The sequence below is a fragment of the Mixophyes fleayi genome, chromosome 4 (genome assembly GCF_038048845.1).
Source record: "Mixophyes fleayi isolate aMixFle1 chromosome 4, aMixFle1.hap1, whole genome shotgun sequence".
In the NCBI taxonomy this organism is placed as follows: Eukaryota; Metazoa; Chordata; class Amphibia; order Anura; family Limnodynastidae; genus Mixophyes; species Mixophyes fleayi.
The window spans coordinates 171331875-171347761 of record NC_134405.1 but is presented as its reverse complement, the minus strand read 5'-3'; the positions used below and the strand labels follow the sequence as shown (position 1 = coordinate 171347761).

General features: G+C 39.7%; 1 protein-coding gene across 5 annotated transcripts in view; it reads left to right on the top strand.

The window, feature by feature from the left end:
- CELSR1 (cadherin EGF LAG seven-pass G-type receptor 1) overlaps positions 1-15887 on the top strand; it is a 143349-nt gene that overhangs the window by 101066 nt on the left and 26396 nt on the right. For all 5 annotated transcript variants that reach the window (XM_075208856.1, XM_075208855.1, XM_075208853.1 and 2 more), the window contains exons 12-19: positions 130-304; positions 1247-1388; positions 1552-1672; positions 3113-3296; positions 5251-5352; positions 9200-9294; positions 10192-10401; positions 15230-15413. In XM_075208856.1, coding sequence (XP_075064957.1) covers positions 130-304; positions 1247-1388; positions 1552-1672; positions 3113-3296; positions 5251-5352; positions 9200-9294; positions 10192-10401; positions 15230-15413 — 1213 coding nt within the window. The remainder of the gene's footprint in view (positions 1-129; positions 305-1246; positions 1389-1551; positions 1673-3112; positions 3297-5250; positions 5353-9199; positions 9295-10191; positions 10402-15229; positions 15414-15887) is intronic.

The window sequence follows — 15887 nt, the reverse complement described above, 5'->3', positions numbered from 1 at the left end:
CCAGTTTCCTTATATAGAGTAATATATATAACTTTTATGTGAACTTTTGTGATTAGCTTGGTTTGAATATACATAACATGAGTTGAACATAGTTATCCCATGTACTCACCTTGTCCCCGTACTATTTAGGGAGTAAGAATGGGAGAAACATCAACCAACATAGCAACTCTCAACATGAACAAGGCAAAAGTGATCAACGTGGAAAGTGGTTGCGAAATGGACAATCCTTGTGATTCAAATCCGTGTCCTTACAACAGTGACTGCAGTGATGAGTGGAACAGCTTCTCTTGTAATTGTGAACCAGGTAAAAGTTTAATTCATTTTACTCTTAAACTTTACAATTTCCTATATATTACACGTATGAAATGAATGACAAATACATATTTAGCCGGTAAGTACACTTGGATTGCTTTCATTTTGGAACAGCCATATCTAGTGCTGTAGTCGAGTTTGATCAACATTCCAGTCATTAACTCAAGGACTCAATCTAACTCCTGGACTTATGACTCACTACATGGACACACTTCACACCTCACATCAGAGCAACTCCAGATCTGTGAACTCCTAGGACTTTTAGGACTCCATCCATAACGAAAAACCTTTGTTTTATTACTTTAGCTTATCTTAATGATGTATCCCCCCCCCCCCTGTACAAATTTCTTGATGTAACAGCTCTTAAATGTTGTGCCTTTTCCTCAGTCATTCATTTGTAAACTTGCCTGATAAAGCGACCTCTGTGCTCTGAAAGTTAGCAAATATAATCATTTTTTTGGGTTAGCCAATAAAGGTATCACTCCTATAATACTTTTTGTCTTTTTTGACACAAAAGTAATTAACATCACAATTAATAAATGTGGAATTTATTTCAAGATTGCGTTAAACATCTTTGGTTTCTTAGTACAAATGTGCTGTAAGCAGTAGTAACTAATCACACACTACATTTTATTAGTCCATGCTGGGGCGGAGAGCAGTAGAGTGTGAACTGCCTACTAATTATCTACTCTTGCAGCCTTCAAGACACACTTCCATTTACCAAGGTTTGAAACAAACAAGCCCATGTGTTAATAACATTCACACATTTGAAGCTAGTGATTGATACTCACAACCTGTGGCTTTACGACCCGCAAAACATATGTGACAGTAATCAGGGATATCTGTTTATTGATCAAGTTATTTGAAAGGTGTCCATGTCTGATGTGGCATTAGCCCAGCAGCACATGTAACTGAATCCTCTTCTCTCCTCCAGGGTTCTTTGGGAGAGACTGTGTAGATGTGTGCAGCCTGAACCCCTGTGAGCATGTTTCTGCTTGTGTTCGAAAGCCAAGCTCCTCTCACGGATACACGTGTGAATGTGGAGCAAGTTACGACGGGCTATACTGTGAGAAGAAGTAAGGAAGGTTTTGTGTGTCATTTCTAACCCTGGCAAGTTTTCTGATTGCAGCCTCAGCAATTGATTGAGTATTCTACCTGTCTACTGTGATATTGCTCAATATGTCATCCACTGTTTTGAGTTTTTTCCAGGCAGGCTGACTTTTTGTTTTCTCCATATAGAGTTGGTTTGCCCTGTCCTAGGGGCTGGTGGGGTAACCCTATCTGTGGACCCTGTAATTGTGAAGTGGACAAAGGATTTGACCCTGATTGTAATAAGACAAATGGAGAGTGTAGGTGTAAGGTAAGTACGTGGTTCGATCTCTCACAGCATATCGGAGTTAGTACACTTTGTAAAGGAAAAAATCAACATGATTATAAAACAACTTGGGGGTAAATGTATCAAGCTGAGAGTTTTCCGGCGGGTTTGAAAAGCCAATCAGGTTCTAGCTATCATTTATTTAGTACATTCTACAAAATGATAGCTAGAATCTGATTGGTTGCTATAGGCAACATCTCCACTTTTCAAACCCGCCGAAAATCTCTCAGCTTGATACATTTACCCCTTGGTGTCTTTATGTATTTCTTTGTAATAAAAACATATAATTTATCACCCCATTCACACATTGCTGTCCATTGTTTTCTATGGGTTTAAAATCATTTAAAATGTTGTGGGGGTATTCAATTGTTAGCGAGCTGTTTTTTTTTCCGCTCCGTAAAAAAACCTCCAAAAACTCTCCCACGGGTTTTTGACGGCAATAGCGACTGTTTTGACTTAGCGCAGCGGGAAAACTCGTGCAATTCAATTGGAAAAGAGGGAACGCTGCCCCTGCGCGTTAAAAATTATGTTTGTGAGATTTTAGGGGAGTGAAGGGGAGTTTTACCGTGGTCATGTATAACACAAAAAAAAGGTTTTGCATACATTTCCATACATTAGATTGCATTACACATTGATAATATCTACATTACAGTACTTTCTTTAGCATATTTTTTAATTGAACTATTTTATACCATAAAATAATCTATACCATGTCAAAACACATTACTACATATTTGTACCAAAAACATACATAAATATAATTGATTGTTAATTTTAGTTTTATTTATTTATTTATTTATTTTTGTTTCATTATTTTTTCACAAGAAAATCAACTTACATAAGTTAGGCATTAGTGATAAACATAAGTTTAACTTTTTTTCCACATTTTTACATGATTTCAGAGGTTTTTTATTTTTAACACACCCCAAGGAGGTGCGAGATAAAATAGCATATTTTCCTGTTTTACCCGTCGCGTTAAAAAACAGTTGAATAGCTTTTAACGCGGCTGCCTCTCGCACACCCTATACTTTCAATAGACCTTCTACTGGAGCGCGAGAGGACCGTTTCATGAAAAAATACTTAGCATTAAAAATGGAATTGAATTGCGGGTAAAGTTAACCCGCTTGAAAATGATAATAAACAGCGTTAAAATGACTTAACACGTTAAAAAAAAAAATAACTTGCTGACAATTGAATACCCCCAATGGATGTTCCTGAGGAGGTTTAGGGTGACAGAAATGTCTTGTAAGCTAGTAGTATTTGGACAGCTGTAATAATATATCATGAACCTCTTACAAATATTTACATTTCTATGTCTAAAATTACTGTTAGGCACAGTTCTGGGTTGAAAAATCTCTTATTGCTAGGACAATAGAAACACAGAATGATTATATTATATTTTTTGTTTTATTTACCCATTTGCAGGATAATTACTATAGACCACAGACCAGTGACACTTGTTACCCCTGTGACTGCTTCCCATCTGGAGCATATGAACGTGGCTGTGACATGGAGACCGGACAGTGCCCATGCAAACCTGGAGTCATTGGGAGACAGTGTAACCGCTGTGACAACCCGTTTGCTGAGGTCACTAATGAAGGCTGTGAAGGTATTTGATGTGAAATGTTATGTAAATGGGCCCTGTGTGTTAAAACAAATTGACTGTCAGTCTTAGACTCATCCCTCTGCAGCACACTACACAGCTTAGTGTCCTTGGAAGGTAAACACAGTTCCTCGTGGCCGATGTAACTCATTTTACTTAATTTTTAATATCTTGTTTCTTCTCTGGGCAACATGTCTGCAAGTTACAGTTGTGATATTTTGATTCTGTGCCTTCCACAAGGGGCAATGCCTTTACTCCTCCTCTACTCACTTCTTCAGCTGTACTCAAACAGCATCCTTGTTTCCATGAGATGGTGCCCATCAGTAGGGGCGCTGGGAGGGGGGTACCAAGTCCCAGGGCCTGGGCCTTCCTGTGTAATGTGAGAAGCCATCAACATGGCGTGCCTGTGCCCCCTGTCTGTGGCTATGGAAGGGGCCCCATGAAGTTGATGTACTGGGGCCTGAAATTTCTCTTGGCGACCCTGGGTCTTTGTGGCATTTGGAGGCCCCAGGAAGAGGAGGCCTGACTGGCTGCGGAGTCATAGGAAGATAACCACAGCTTTGCCTCTTCGTTTTATTCTTGTTATGTGGGCAGTACAATTAGCTCAGAGCTTCCCATTTTGTGTCCTTTGTTTCATACCTGCAGATAGATGTTGAAGCGGTCATTATCTGCCCTGTAAGCCTGGTGACATACTTAATGGAGTTAAACGGAAACATAGCTACGCGTATCAGATTAAGGGGTCTATTTATTAATCCTTTTTTTCATCTAAACTCCCAGAAAATTGACGTAAATCTAATTATTGTTCAAATGTATGAACAGTGCATCACAACACTGATATCTGCTGCTTTCCATTATGCTTTGGAATCCAGATCAGTCCCCATAAATGTGTGTGGGAACTGCTCTGTATCGCAATTTAACAAGTTCCAAAAATGCAATATTTTCGGAAATTGTTCAAATTTATGTACGCCAGCTCAGGCTGGTGTACATTACCGTATGTCATACTGTTCAGGTCTGTTCAGCTCTGCTCCGAAGAGCAGAGCTTCACAGCGCATGTGTGGAGGGATCATATGATCTCTCCCTGTCACATGCAGGATGGCCTCCTCAGAAATGTTTGTGCACATACCTGAGGTTTTCACTCGGCACGTGCACACCTGAGTTTGAAGGAGGACACTGTGCATCGCAATCATCACCACAAGTGGAGAGAAAGTGAAAAAGTAAGTTTTGTACATCACAAGAACAGCAGTTTCCTTTTTAATAAACATGCGCAATTGTTCAATCCTTATCTATGCGATTGAAATCTATCGTTCATAAAAAGCGGTGGTACAAAAATAGGGGCCTAAATGTGAATTTGTCTGGTTACATTTTAAAAAAAATGCAGTTTATTTGTTTTCTCTTATTCATACAGTTGTGAGGATGTAGTGACAAGTGCACGGGCTACAGCTGGTGATGCAGCATTTACAGTATACGTACATAACTTTTCCATAGGGTTGTCCTGTATCCCTCTGCCAAAATATTACTAGAGAGGAAACCATGATACTTGTGTTTCCATGACCAGCGTTCCTACTAAATAACTGGAAGCTAGTGCTGATTTTTGTTATTTTTAAACCCTTTTTGGCACAGCATGAATCAGTTGTGAACAGCTGCAGACACTATGACATTTTTATTATTTTTGGCTCCTGAACTGGAGTAGGTTAAAAGAACCTAAATGTTTTTGTACATTAAAATAAAGTATGTGTAACTGTGTGTTCTCTTTCCACCTTTGTTTTTCTGTATAATTAAACGTGTTAAATGTTGGTACTCGAGCCATGGTCGTTACCACTCAGCTGCCACTCTCTTGCTTCATTGTTCTGGCTCAGAAGATGTGAGCTTTCAATTATTTAGTCAAGGAATTAAATCTGTCGGTAAATCACAAGCAGCACCGTGAACGGTGTTAATTATTTGTGTTTTCTGTTGATTGCAGTGATTTATAACGCATGTCCCAAAGCATATGAAGCTGGAATCTGGTGGCCACAGACCAAGTTTGGGCAGCCAGCTGCTGTTCCATGCCCCAAGGGATCTGTTGGTAAGTGCAGCAATGAAACTCTATCCGCAAGTAGCATACAGTATCATGATATACCTTGGAGGACTTATATGATATGTACACACAGCAAACAGATCGGTGCCTATAAATATGTCTAGGATTTTACACATTCTGTTCACATTACAAGACATCATAGTGCTGACTTCTGTACCTTATTTAGAGAGATGAAACAATGTGCAATATTCGGAGAACTAATATATCACTTATGAAGGTTAAAAGTCACAATGTGTTTTTCTCCACTGTCATAGAGATTTCACTCTGAAAGTATGTCTTAATGATTAATGGTATAAAAATAACTAGTAAATAAATGTTCATTACACCATGTTTGAATCTGTTCTATATATAGCTGTCAAACTGTCAGTTAATACTCATACATCATAGTTGCCAACATTGGCAGGTTAAGTCCCGGGAGGTCCGGGGGTGTGGGGGCGGGCTCGAAGAATCACGCGGTTAGACCCGCCCCCAAAGTTGGCACCACCTTTTTCTGTCCAATAAAACGAGGGGGCGGGGCCACAATGTGCCGTGACGCTGATAAGCCCCGTCTCCTCCATTTACTTTCTACAGCCGCTCGGGAACCAGGAGAATTGCCCTGTCTCCCGGGAGACTGACCCAGATTTCGGGAGTCTCCCGGATATTTCGGGAGTCTCCCGGATATTTTGGGAGAGTTGGCAAGTATGTCATACATCCATCATCATATCGGAAAACAAGAAACTTTAAATACTCCTCTGCTGTTCTCCTCTGTCATGAGAAGACAACACTATGAAACCATATTAAAATTCCTGCATTATAATTGTAATACTTTTGAAGTGGCTTAAATAAGAGAAAAAATGTAATGGAGCAGTCCTGTCAAAGCTCAATCCAACCTGAAGGATCGAGCAATATTGCATAGGAGGAAGTTACAGACAGAGCACTCAACGCAGGGCAAGGTGTCAAGCCAGACACCCCCACCACCACCACCATTTCCACTCTCCTTACTCTGTCCTCCATAATTCTTCCCATCCCCTAGACTCCTCCTCTTTTCCTTTCTTCTATTCTTATTGTGCTTTTACATTTTTGTTTTGCTTAATAATTATCTAATTGCTGATTGTTTACTGTAATTTTGTTTTTACGCTGTTAAAATGCTGAAAAACCCTAATAAAGTATGTTTAAAAAATAAAAGAAGGAAGGGACAGCGTTCACAGTGCCCAGATGTGCAGAACTGGTAGACTTGTATAATATATATATTATACCATTTTTCCTGTATAATAAAATGGAATCTGGTAATAAATCTTAAAGAAAGCTTTCTACATCCTGAAACAGGATGCAAGATTCACTTGAGCACATAAAACTATAAACTTAAAACGTTATTATCTGTCTCATTATCACATAGGAAAAATTGTGACGTTTGAGGTGACCACAAAGGTACAAAATATCCCCATTCATGAAGGGGCTAATGTTGAGGAAGTGTCGTGTTCTTTCTAAGTCAGATCAACACATTTTTAGTAAACAGCATTAATATACCTGTAGAAACCATAAATCCTTGTTTTCAACTAGTAATTCGTCTTATTCCCCAATCAACACTTAAACAGTTAAACACTGCCAGGTTAGTGCACAGCAGGCATGACAAGCTAACAATAAATTATTTACACTCTGAGTCATACTCTGCTCATGACATTAGCAAAGCAATGGGCAGAATGGCAATGTGGTTATTGTGTAAATCTTTGTTATACTACCAGTGACATCTATTCATAAATTGTATAATCAACGGCTGCATGTTTAACAATGTTTCCTTGTTTTTTGTTTTTTTTTAAATGTTTTTATATTGATTTTACTCAAAGTATAGTTGGAGCTACTGTAAACTCCTCTATATGTAGTGATATATCAAGGCGTGCGGTAGGTTATAGGATTGGCCATGTATTTCTTTATATTTAAGCTTTACTGTGCTTATATTGTATAGAATGCAGTAAATTTGGTGCCCTATAAATGATGTCATAGCATTCCTGCCCTAAGGAAAATCTATGCAGGGTAAACTTGTAAGTTGGAATACCCGGCCCTTCCAGAAAGCACTAAACTTAAATATTGACTTGACAGATCTTTGGTAAATGTCAGCAGCTCAGTGTTGGTAACACCCATCCAATTACTGTGATGTAAATCATTGTAAGACCGTGTCCTACACAGCTGACCTTAACACAAAAGCATTCTGTTCTGTTCATCTTATACACTGTTGTTGAATTTTGTGCATCTCCAGTTCATTTTTATGAGACAAAATATCTAACATTTTTGACGTTTTATTTTTAACCTGCATATACTTCACAGCAATGGACTTTGGCATTTTTGTAAATAATATCTGTAAAAACGGCATATTCTACCACTTTTATACTGTGCACTTACCCCCCAGCTGTCCTCCAATGTAACCGTTTCTACTGATCACGTGACACCTCCGCTGCCAGTTTATGCGCTGAGGTTCGGCCATTTTCTGTGTGCTGCTCACTAGTCCCAGCGACATGTGAGCATTTAATATACTCCAGAGCTGTCATGGTATTTCTTTAACAACTCTATGATACACGAGAAGCTCGTGCTGCCGGGAACAGTGACTTACATGATCGGTAGACAAGGGTAATGGTGGGTAGGTTTATTGTTGTATGAGGCCGGGGGTGTAAATGTTTGTGTGTCAGTGTGCTGCTTCCTAATTTCTGTTTGGTGTGGTTTTTTTTCTTATTACTTATATGATGTAGGAATAATGTACCCCCTACAGTAAAATATTATGGGTATTAGAAGTCAGCATGGAGTTCCATGCAGCTGCATGAAAACACTCTAGATGTAGCCTAGTTCTTTTATAGGGTCGTAGACAGCGCCGGTGCTAGGGTTCACGGCGCCCGAGGCAAAATTTCGCCGCCCCCCCCCCCCCTGCGAACACACTAGAAAAAAAAGTAGAGTTTACTTACCTTTTCTCTAGCTGATCCGCGCCTTCTTCACACAGAGGCGGAGTGATGCATTCTGGGAGGGGAGGGGGCGCCGGGAAAGAACTGTATTCACACTCACACTGTCTGACAGTGTGATACTTCACAGATGCCCCGCGGACACTGAAAAACAGCGGCGGCACCCCGCCGCCGCTGCAACCCTCTCCTGAGCCGTTGACTAGATTAGAAAATCTAGTCAGCGGCGCCCTGCAGGTCCCAACGCCCTAGGCAACTGCCTAAGGTTGCCTAATGGGAGCGCCGGGCCTGGTCGTAGAAATACTGAGTGGTTGCTAATATATTTATCATTTTCTGTAGAGGGGTACATTATCCCATACACATGTATATCTGTAATTATTTAGTGCAGCTTATTCATCTTGTATTTCCTCCTTTAAATCTTTGTCCTGCTCGTTCTTTGTGCTTAAATTACAATGTGAAATGCCTGGGTTTGCTGTACATTGAAAGAGGGTGAGACGTAAGTATTGTGTTGTGATCAGAGAGACAATGGCGTTTTGTGGTCATTGGCACCAGTACAAGTCTCAGGTGTACTTCCTATTTCTGTCCTATAAATTCAGAAGATGTGTAAAGAAGCATACAATTACTGCACGCTGTAACTAGTATTACAGAAAGAAGTTGACAAATACCAAATAAACCAGGCCAAAAGGTAGAAATAGGGCGTTTTCATTTATACAGACACGTTTTATAACTGGATCAGGTTTAGTACAGCAACATGTAACGCCTAGACCAAGGTCAGCTGTATGGTTCTTATAGGTATATATAATATACGTGTATGATCCAGGATCACTGATGAATAATTAGCTTGTCTGTGATGGGGCCACATATTGGGTTTCTACATATGGCTTATGTTTACCTCCTGCATTTGTTGTGTGCAGGGAACGCGATCAGGCACTGTAGTGAGGAAAAGGGCTGGCTTCCTCCCGAACTCTTCAACTGCACTACGCTGACCTTCTTGGAACTAAAAACTCTGGTAAGAGCATTACAAAGCTGCCCAAACACTAAATCCATTTTAGCATCACTGTCTTGCTCTCCCTCGTGCACACACACAATGCACAGCTGAGATGCATCAAATTCCGCAAAGTGCTGCTAACAAAATGGGGGCTATTGTCTACTTTACTGGAGAACAGGTATCAAACAGTATTCTTCTCTAAGACGCAGGTTGGTAATATACCAAGGTAAGGCAACTTGAAGCAGCCCAGCTGGTATTGAAACACAACACTCCCAGCATGCTATGGCAACCAGTGGGAGTGAGCGTTGGATTTCAGCAATCTGATTACCTGGCACTGGATACCCAGCTTTGCTCTAAAATATATTTGAACCCTAGATATTTACCATGTAGACTAAATTAACTTGGCACCATAAATTATCATAAAATGAATCAATATTATGTAAGTAACACATAAGTATTAAGTAACTATTGTATATTCTTGCAACACTCTATCAACCTGTATATGCAATGGTTTTAAGATATGAGAATATTGTCCCTGTTTTCTCAGCATGAAGCTCACTGGTGAGTGCACCGATACCTAGAATGGCCAGTCTGAGCTCGGGGGTAATAATGGACATTATTGAAAGTGATTGTTATCCTTTTGCTGACAGTCTGAAGCTTGTGTATTCAGCTCTACAAATATACTTTGTTAATGAATGTCAGGAATCCTGTGCATGTCTCGTGCTGCTGTTATACCTCTTACATTACACAACACTTACACAATACACTTTGTGGCATGCCTAAAGGTATTTATACAGTTAGTACCAACAACATGGCGGCTTTTCGCACACCTTTTAGCAAAACAACATGAAAGTTGCACAAGATAATGGGATCGGGCTGTGAGTTGCATGTACAGTCATGTGTTCATTTGTTTCACAGAATGAAAAGCTTCACCGTAATGAGACTGTAATGGATGGTGTCAAGTCCATTGAAATTGCTCGGGTTCTGCAGAATGCCACTAACAACACAAGTCCTTTCTTTGGGAATGACATCAGAACCAGCTATCAGATGTTGGTGAGGGTGCTGCAGTATGAGAGCCAGCAGCAAGGGTTTCAGTTAGCTGCAACAAGAGATGTGGAGTTTAATGAGGTTTGTTCTTTTCCTATGTAGAAAATTGGTATATTGAGGGGACGTGCACTGTTCTACAGTATATCCTATGTCCTCTTCAGAGCATTATATTGATATATATTAGAATGTAATATCTGTGGACCTATTATTGCACACTATGTAATTTGCTGATGCTTTAGAACTACTTGATGATGATGATGATAACATCAGTGTTGGGCTGACGTCACCAGTGACTGCATTATGGGGATGTAATTCCTTGAGTACTAGAAAGTACACTGTAAGCAAACACTTACTTATCAGTAGTTCAAGGAGTTATTTTTGTAGCTGTATTTTTGAATGTTACAGAGAAAAAGCAAATAATATCTATAAAACAAACTTTAAAAACAAATCCTAAAAACAGCGAAAAGGGAAAAAACTGTAATTTATGCACAAGACAAGAAGTGAGGGAGCTTAGCAAAAACATAACAAAAGTGACACCAAGCAATTTTGTGATTCAGTAACATTGGGGTCGTCAGTCCAGAAAGACCAGGTTTTGGTACACATATACCGTTTGTCACAAGGAAGCAAAAGCAGGGAATCTTAAGATGCTTTCTTTGTAAGGCTATGGCGTTTCTTACATAAAAGGAGAGCTGTTCATTAAGAAGCTCGGACTTTGCCTTCCAGTTCCAGAGTCTAAAAAAATAAATAAAGTGAAAAAATAAAATAAAACAATAGAATTTAAAAATAAACAAATAAAGAAAAATCTATGCAACCCTCCCCCCCCAGCAAAATGCTAAATTTTAATAATAAATCATTCTCTCTCCCTCTCTCATAAATTTGGTAGTGAAGTGGGTGGCTTAGCAATGGCGATTCTCAGTGGATTGCGTAATTATGGCCGTGCCCCTTCCTGTTATATGGTGATGTTTCACTGAAGGGCAGGGCCTAATGGTGCGCTTCACGTGACCACGTCCCCAGGACACGGCAGCGAGATCTTCCCTCCTGGAGAAGAGATCTCAGAAGTTGGCAAGTACGTGGTAATGTCCTTGGTAAATAGGCATCCTCATGCTTAGGTCTTATGTCCATTTAATAAATAGAGCCGCCCTAGCCAGGGAATGGTTTCTTGGTGCTCTAGGCAAAGCTTCAGCCTGCCGCCCCTCCTCCCGCCAATTCCCACTTCGTAGCACCTCACACACTTTACATTTGTAAAATAAAAATAGTAACTCTTGCCTCCTCCTGGCTGGCTGGTAAGGCTGCAGTCCAGATTCACTGATGTCCAGATGTACTGATGTCTGATGCAGAATGCTGTCCAGGCTTTACTGCTGCCCAGGAGCAAACACAGGATATCTAGAGGGGAAGATCCAAATGATAGCTTTCAGCACAAAACAAGCAAAAATACACAAGCACTCACCTGTTACACACACTGACATGTCCCCACTGCACACCAGCTTTTCTCACACATTTCACCCATACCCATCAGCTCTTGTCACAAATATCACCTCCATTCCACCAGCTTTTCTCACATGCCCCCTGCCCACTATCTTTTCTATCATATGCACCCCTAGCCAGCTTTTTTCTCACATGCCCTCTTGCCCACACAATTTTGAATAAATAGCTTAATGCTTTAAGTTTCACATTTAGGTACCTTTGCTTGTGTGTTAAGATATTCTGCAGATTTAAATTCATTATACTAATAGATAGCAACAGAAGAGAATCAAATAGTGTGCAAATACTAATAAAATAAATGGTTGCTCATATCTTAAGTTCTTTTAAATTAATAATATGTAACCTGTGGAGATTTCTGAATGTAACCTCCATCTCCCCCCATTTTCAGTAGGCCCCTCCCCACATTTTTTCCAGTCCTCTCTCTCCCCATTTTCTAGTGCCCCCTCTCCTCTATCCCACATTTACTGGTGCCCCCTTCTCTCTCTCCATATTTTATGGTGCCCCTTCTCGCTCTTGCTCTCTCCATCCATATTTTATGGTGCCCCCCTCTTTCTCTCCCCATGTTTTCAGGTGCCACCTTTCTCTACCCTACTCTCTCCATATTTTCTGGTGCCCTCCCTCATTCTGTCTCCCCATTTTCTGCCCCCTCTCTATTTTCTGGTGCTCCCCCCTCTCTCTCCATATTTCTGGTTCCCTTTTTCTCCATATTTCCTGGTGCCCCCCTCTCTCTCTTTCCATATTTTCTGGTGCCCTCTCTCTCCTACCCCCCCCCCCCCCATATTTTCTGGTGCTATTCTCTCTCTCCCCCCATATTTTCTGATGCCCTCTCTATCTGTCTCCCTCTCTTTCCCCATATTTTTTGGTGCCCTCCCTCACTCTCTATCCCCATTATCTGCCCCCCCCCCTCTATTTTTTGGTGCCGCCTTCTCTCTCTTTCCATATTTTTCTGGTGCCCTCTCTCTGTCTCTGTATCTCTCTCTCTGTCTCTCTCTCTCCCTCCATATTTTCTGGTGCCCACCCCCTCTCTCCATATTTTCAGGTTCCCTCTCTTTCTCCCTATTTTCTGATGCCCCCCCTCTCTCCATATTTTCCCCCTCTATCTCCTCTCTGTCCATATTTTCTGTAGCCACCCCCCCCCTCCATTTTCTGTAGCCCACCATCCCCACATTTTTTCCAGACCCCTCCCCTTTCCACATCTTCTGGTGCTCCCTCCCCTTTCCAAATTTTCTGGTGCCTCCTCTCTCTCCCTCCCCCTCCATATTTTCTGGTTCCCTCCCCCCCCCCCTCTCTCTCTCTCTCTCTATATATATATATATTTATATATATATATATATATATATATATATATATATATTTATATATATATATATATATATATATATATATATATATATATATATATATATATATATATATATATATTTTCTGGTGCCTCTCCCTTCTATATTTTTTGCTGCCCTCTCTCTCTCCATATTTTCTGGTGCCCCCCCCCCCCCCCTTTCTCTCTCTCTCCATATTTTTCTGCTGCTCTCTCACTCCTCCCCCGTTTTTCTGCTGCCCACTCTCTCTAATTCAGAGACATTGTTAGTATGGGTGCCCAGCCACCATGCCGCCCACCCAGGACCCGGCGCCCTAGGCAGCTGCCTAATGGTGGCTCCGGCCCTGCCCCTACATAGAAAGGAAAATGGGCTATTACAATAGATAAACGTGTTACTAAATATTATTTTTTCTAACAGAAATGTTTTTCTGTAATTGTTTTTAGCTTTTTAGATGTGATATGCAGGCATTTGTTGCTTTTAACTGGTCACCAGTGATTTGTGATGGGGATATGAACTGGCATAAATATAGCTGTGTGTAGTGAATAACTTGCAAATACATTTCTGCGTAAACAGAGCTTTTCTGACTTTCAAAAAATGCAAGATAATCTGATTGTATAGCCTTTAGGTTAAACCCAACAGGTAGAAACAATACAATAGATTACTATAGTTAAACACCTGTTGTTGTTTTATGCATTGGAGCATTGTGTAGTTAACAAAATATGTGACTGTTCCCATAAAGTTATAGAATTATATATATGTAAGGTATTGTTCTGGATTTATGGGAAGCTGTTAGTTTTTAGCCCTTAGTGAGAATTGCTAAGGTTTACATTTGTTATGGGTGGTAAAGCAACCTGTGACCTTTGAAATATGTACATTGTAATTAAAAAACACATCTTAAACATATTTTTATGTTTTGTTGTGATAGTGATGTTTATTGCTGTGTAACTTGTAAGTCTGTGCGGATATAGTTTAGGCTATGTACTCGTTGACATTTGAAATAATGTTTTTAATGCAAGTAAAGCTACAGATAGACTGCATTACGTTTATTTATATGTAAAACTTCAACTTAATTGACTCACAGATGCACTGAGATGGAACAATCTTTTAAAATAGCTTTATTTTTCTTGTCTGTTTACATTTAGTGGTGTTAATTGAACTGTGTACCATACCCACCAACAGTTTAAAGGTCTAAAGTGGCGATAAAGAGTTATGATCTAAAAAGAAGCACTTTTGTTTTTATGGAGTCATAGACCTGTACAAACACCTGGGCAGACCTTCGGTTTCAAATTTGCATAAAACAGATAAATATAATTAAAACCAAAATGAATCAATTAAACTAGACATGTAGTGATATACAATTTGGATGCTATTATACATATCAGAGCAGTACAGATACAATAGACTCAAAAGGAACATTAGAGGAACAGTGCCTATGAAAGATGCAGAGTGGGGAGGTATTGAGTACATTGGATTTGACGATCGTGCACCCAGCAAAATCATTGACTTAAGATCACATTTTCAGAGGAAGGCAGGTGCACAAAACATACTGTGGATTTATGGGATTTTTGGTAACTGATCTCTTTTGAAAACATAAATTGTGCGATATGCCAGTCAGAATGCAGATTGATGACTGACGATATCTAAGGATCATCAACGTTCCTTAAAGACAGGTTAATATGTCTGCTGCCTGGGGCTCTAAGCCTATTTCACTCTTCTCAAAGTTTTGGAAGCAGAGTCCTAATTTCTTAACAGCATTGAGATTTGAAGCCAAAGCAGTGTTGGGTTTCTAGTTTAATAATTACCGTAATCTCTGAACTTGGCTAAAAGTCTCCAGTGAAAAGCTGCTTTAAAGGATTACTGGTAAGTAATGCAATTTGCAACCAAGAAGTACATTATGTGAGAGGCAATACCACTCAGAGAGAGCTGTACATGTTGTTGTTACCAAAGTCTGCCGCGTGCATTTAGAAATCGGAACGTCAAATGGACTATGGAGTCTTTTTTTTTTTTTTTCTTTATAATTTTGTTTGTTTTTCCATTTATATTATATTGCAATGTATGTGCTAAATTCTACATTTCAAGTACTTATCCTTTATTTTGTCACTTTACAGAACGTCATCCATGCAGGCAGTGCGATATTAGATCGCAGCAACAAAGATCATTGGGATCAGATCCAAAGGACGGAAGGAGGAACTGCACATCTACTGAAGCACTATGAAGAATACGCCAACAATGTCGCAAGGAACATGAAAAAGACTTATATGAAACCTTTTGTCATTGTCACTAAAAATATTAGTGAGTATTACTCTTGCGTTGTACATAACGTACTGAGGATTATGTGAAAACTTTATTTATAGGGCATTTAGCACATACTATATAACATTTCCAAATTATGTTAGTTCATTAGATAACAGAAGTGAAGAAGGCCATGTAGAGAGGGTAAGTGGGGCATAAAGGACCAAATTGGATTAAATATTATCTGAGGTTTACAAAGAACAATATATAACCGAATATCTTAGATGAGTTTAAAGTAAATCAGAGCACATACCTTAGTGCAGTTGGTCACTTTGATTTATCAATTATACTAAAGTGAGGAAATTAGAACTGACATTTGAAGCTGTAGGTTGGGAATTTTCTTCCCAATTGCAAGTTAGTGGTAACAAATATTCACTTGCTTCCTGCATAAACCTAATACATAAACCTAATACATAAACCTAATACTGATCTATGTAGGGGTGTATTTTGTCAGTACAATAATGATGTAAATAC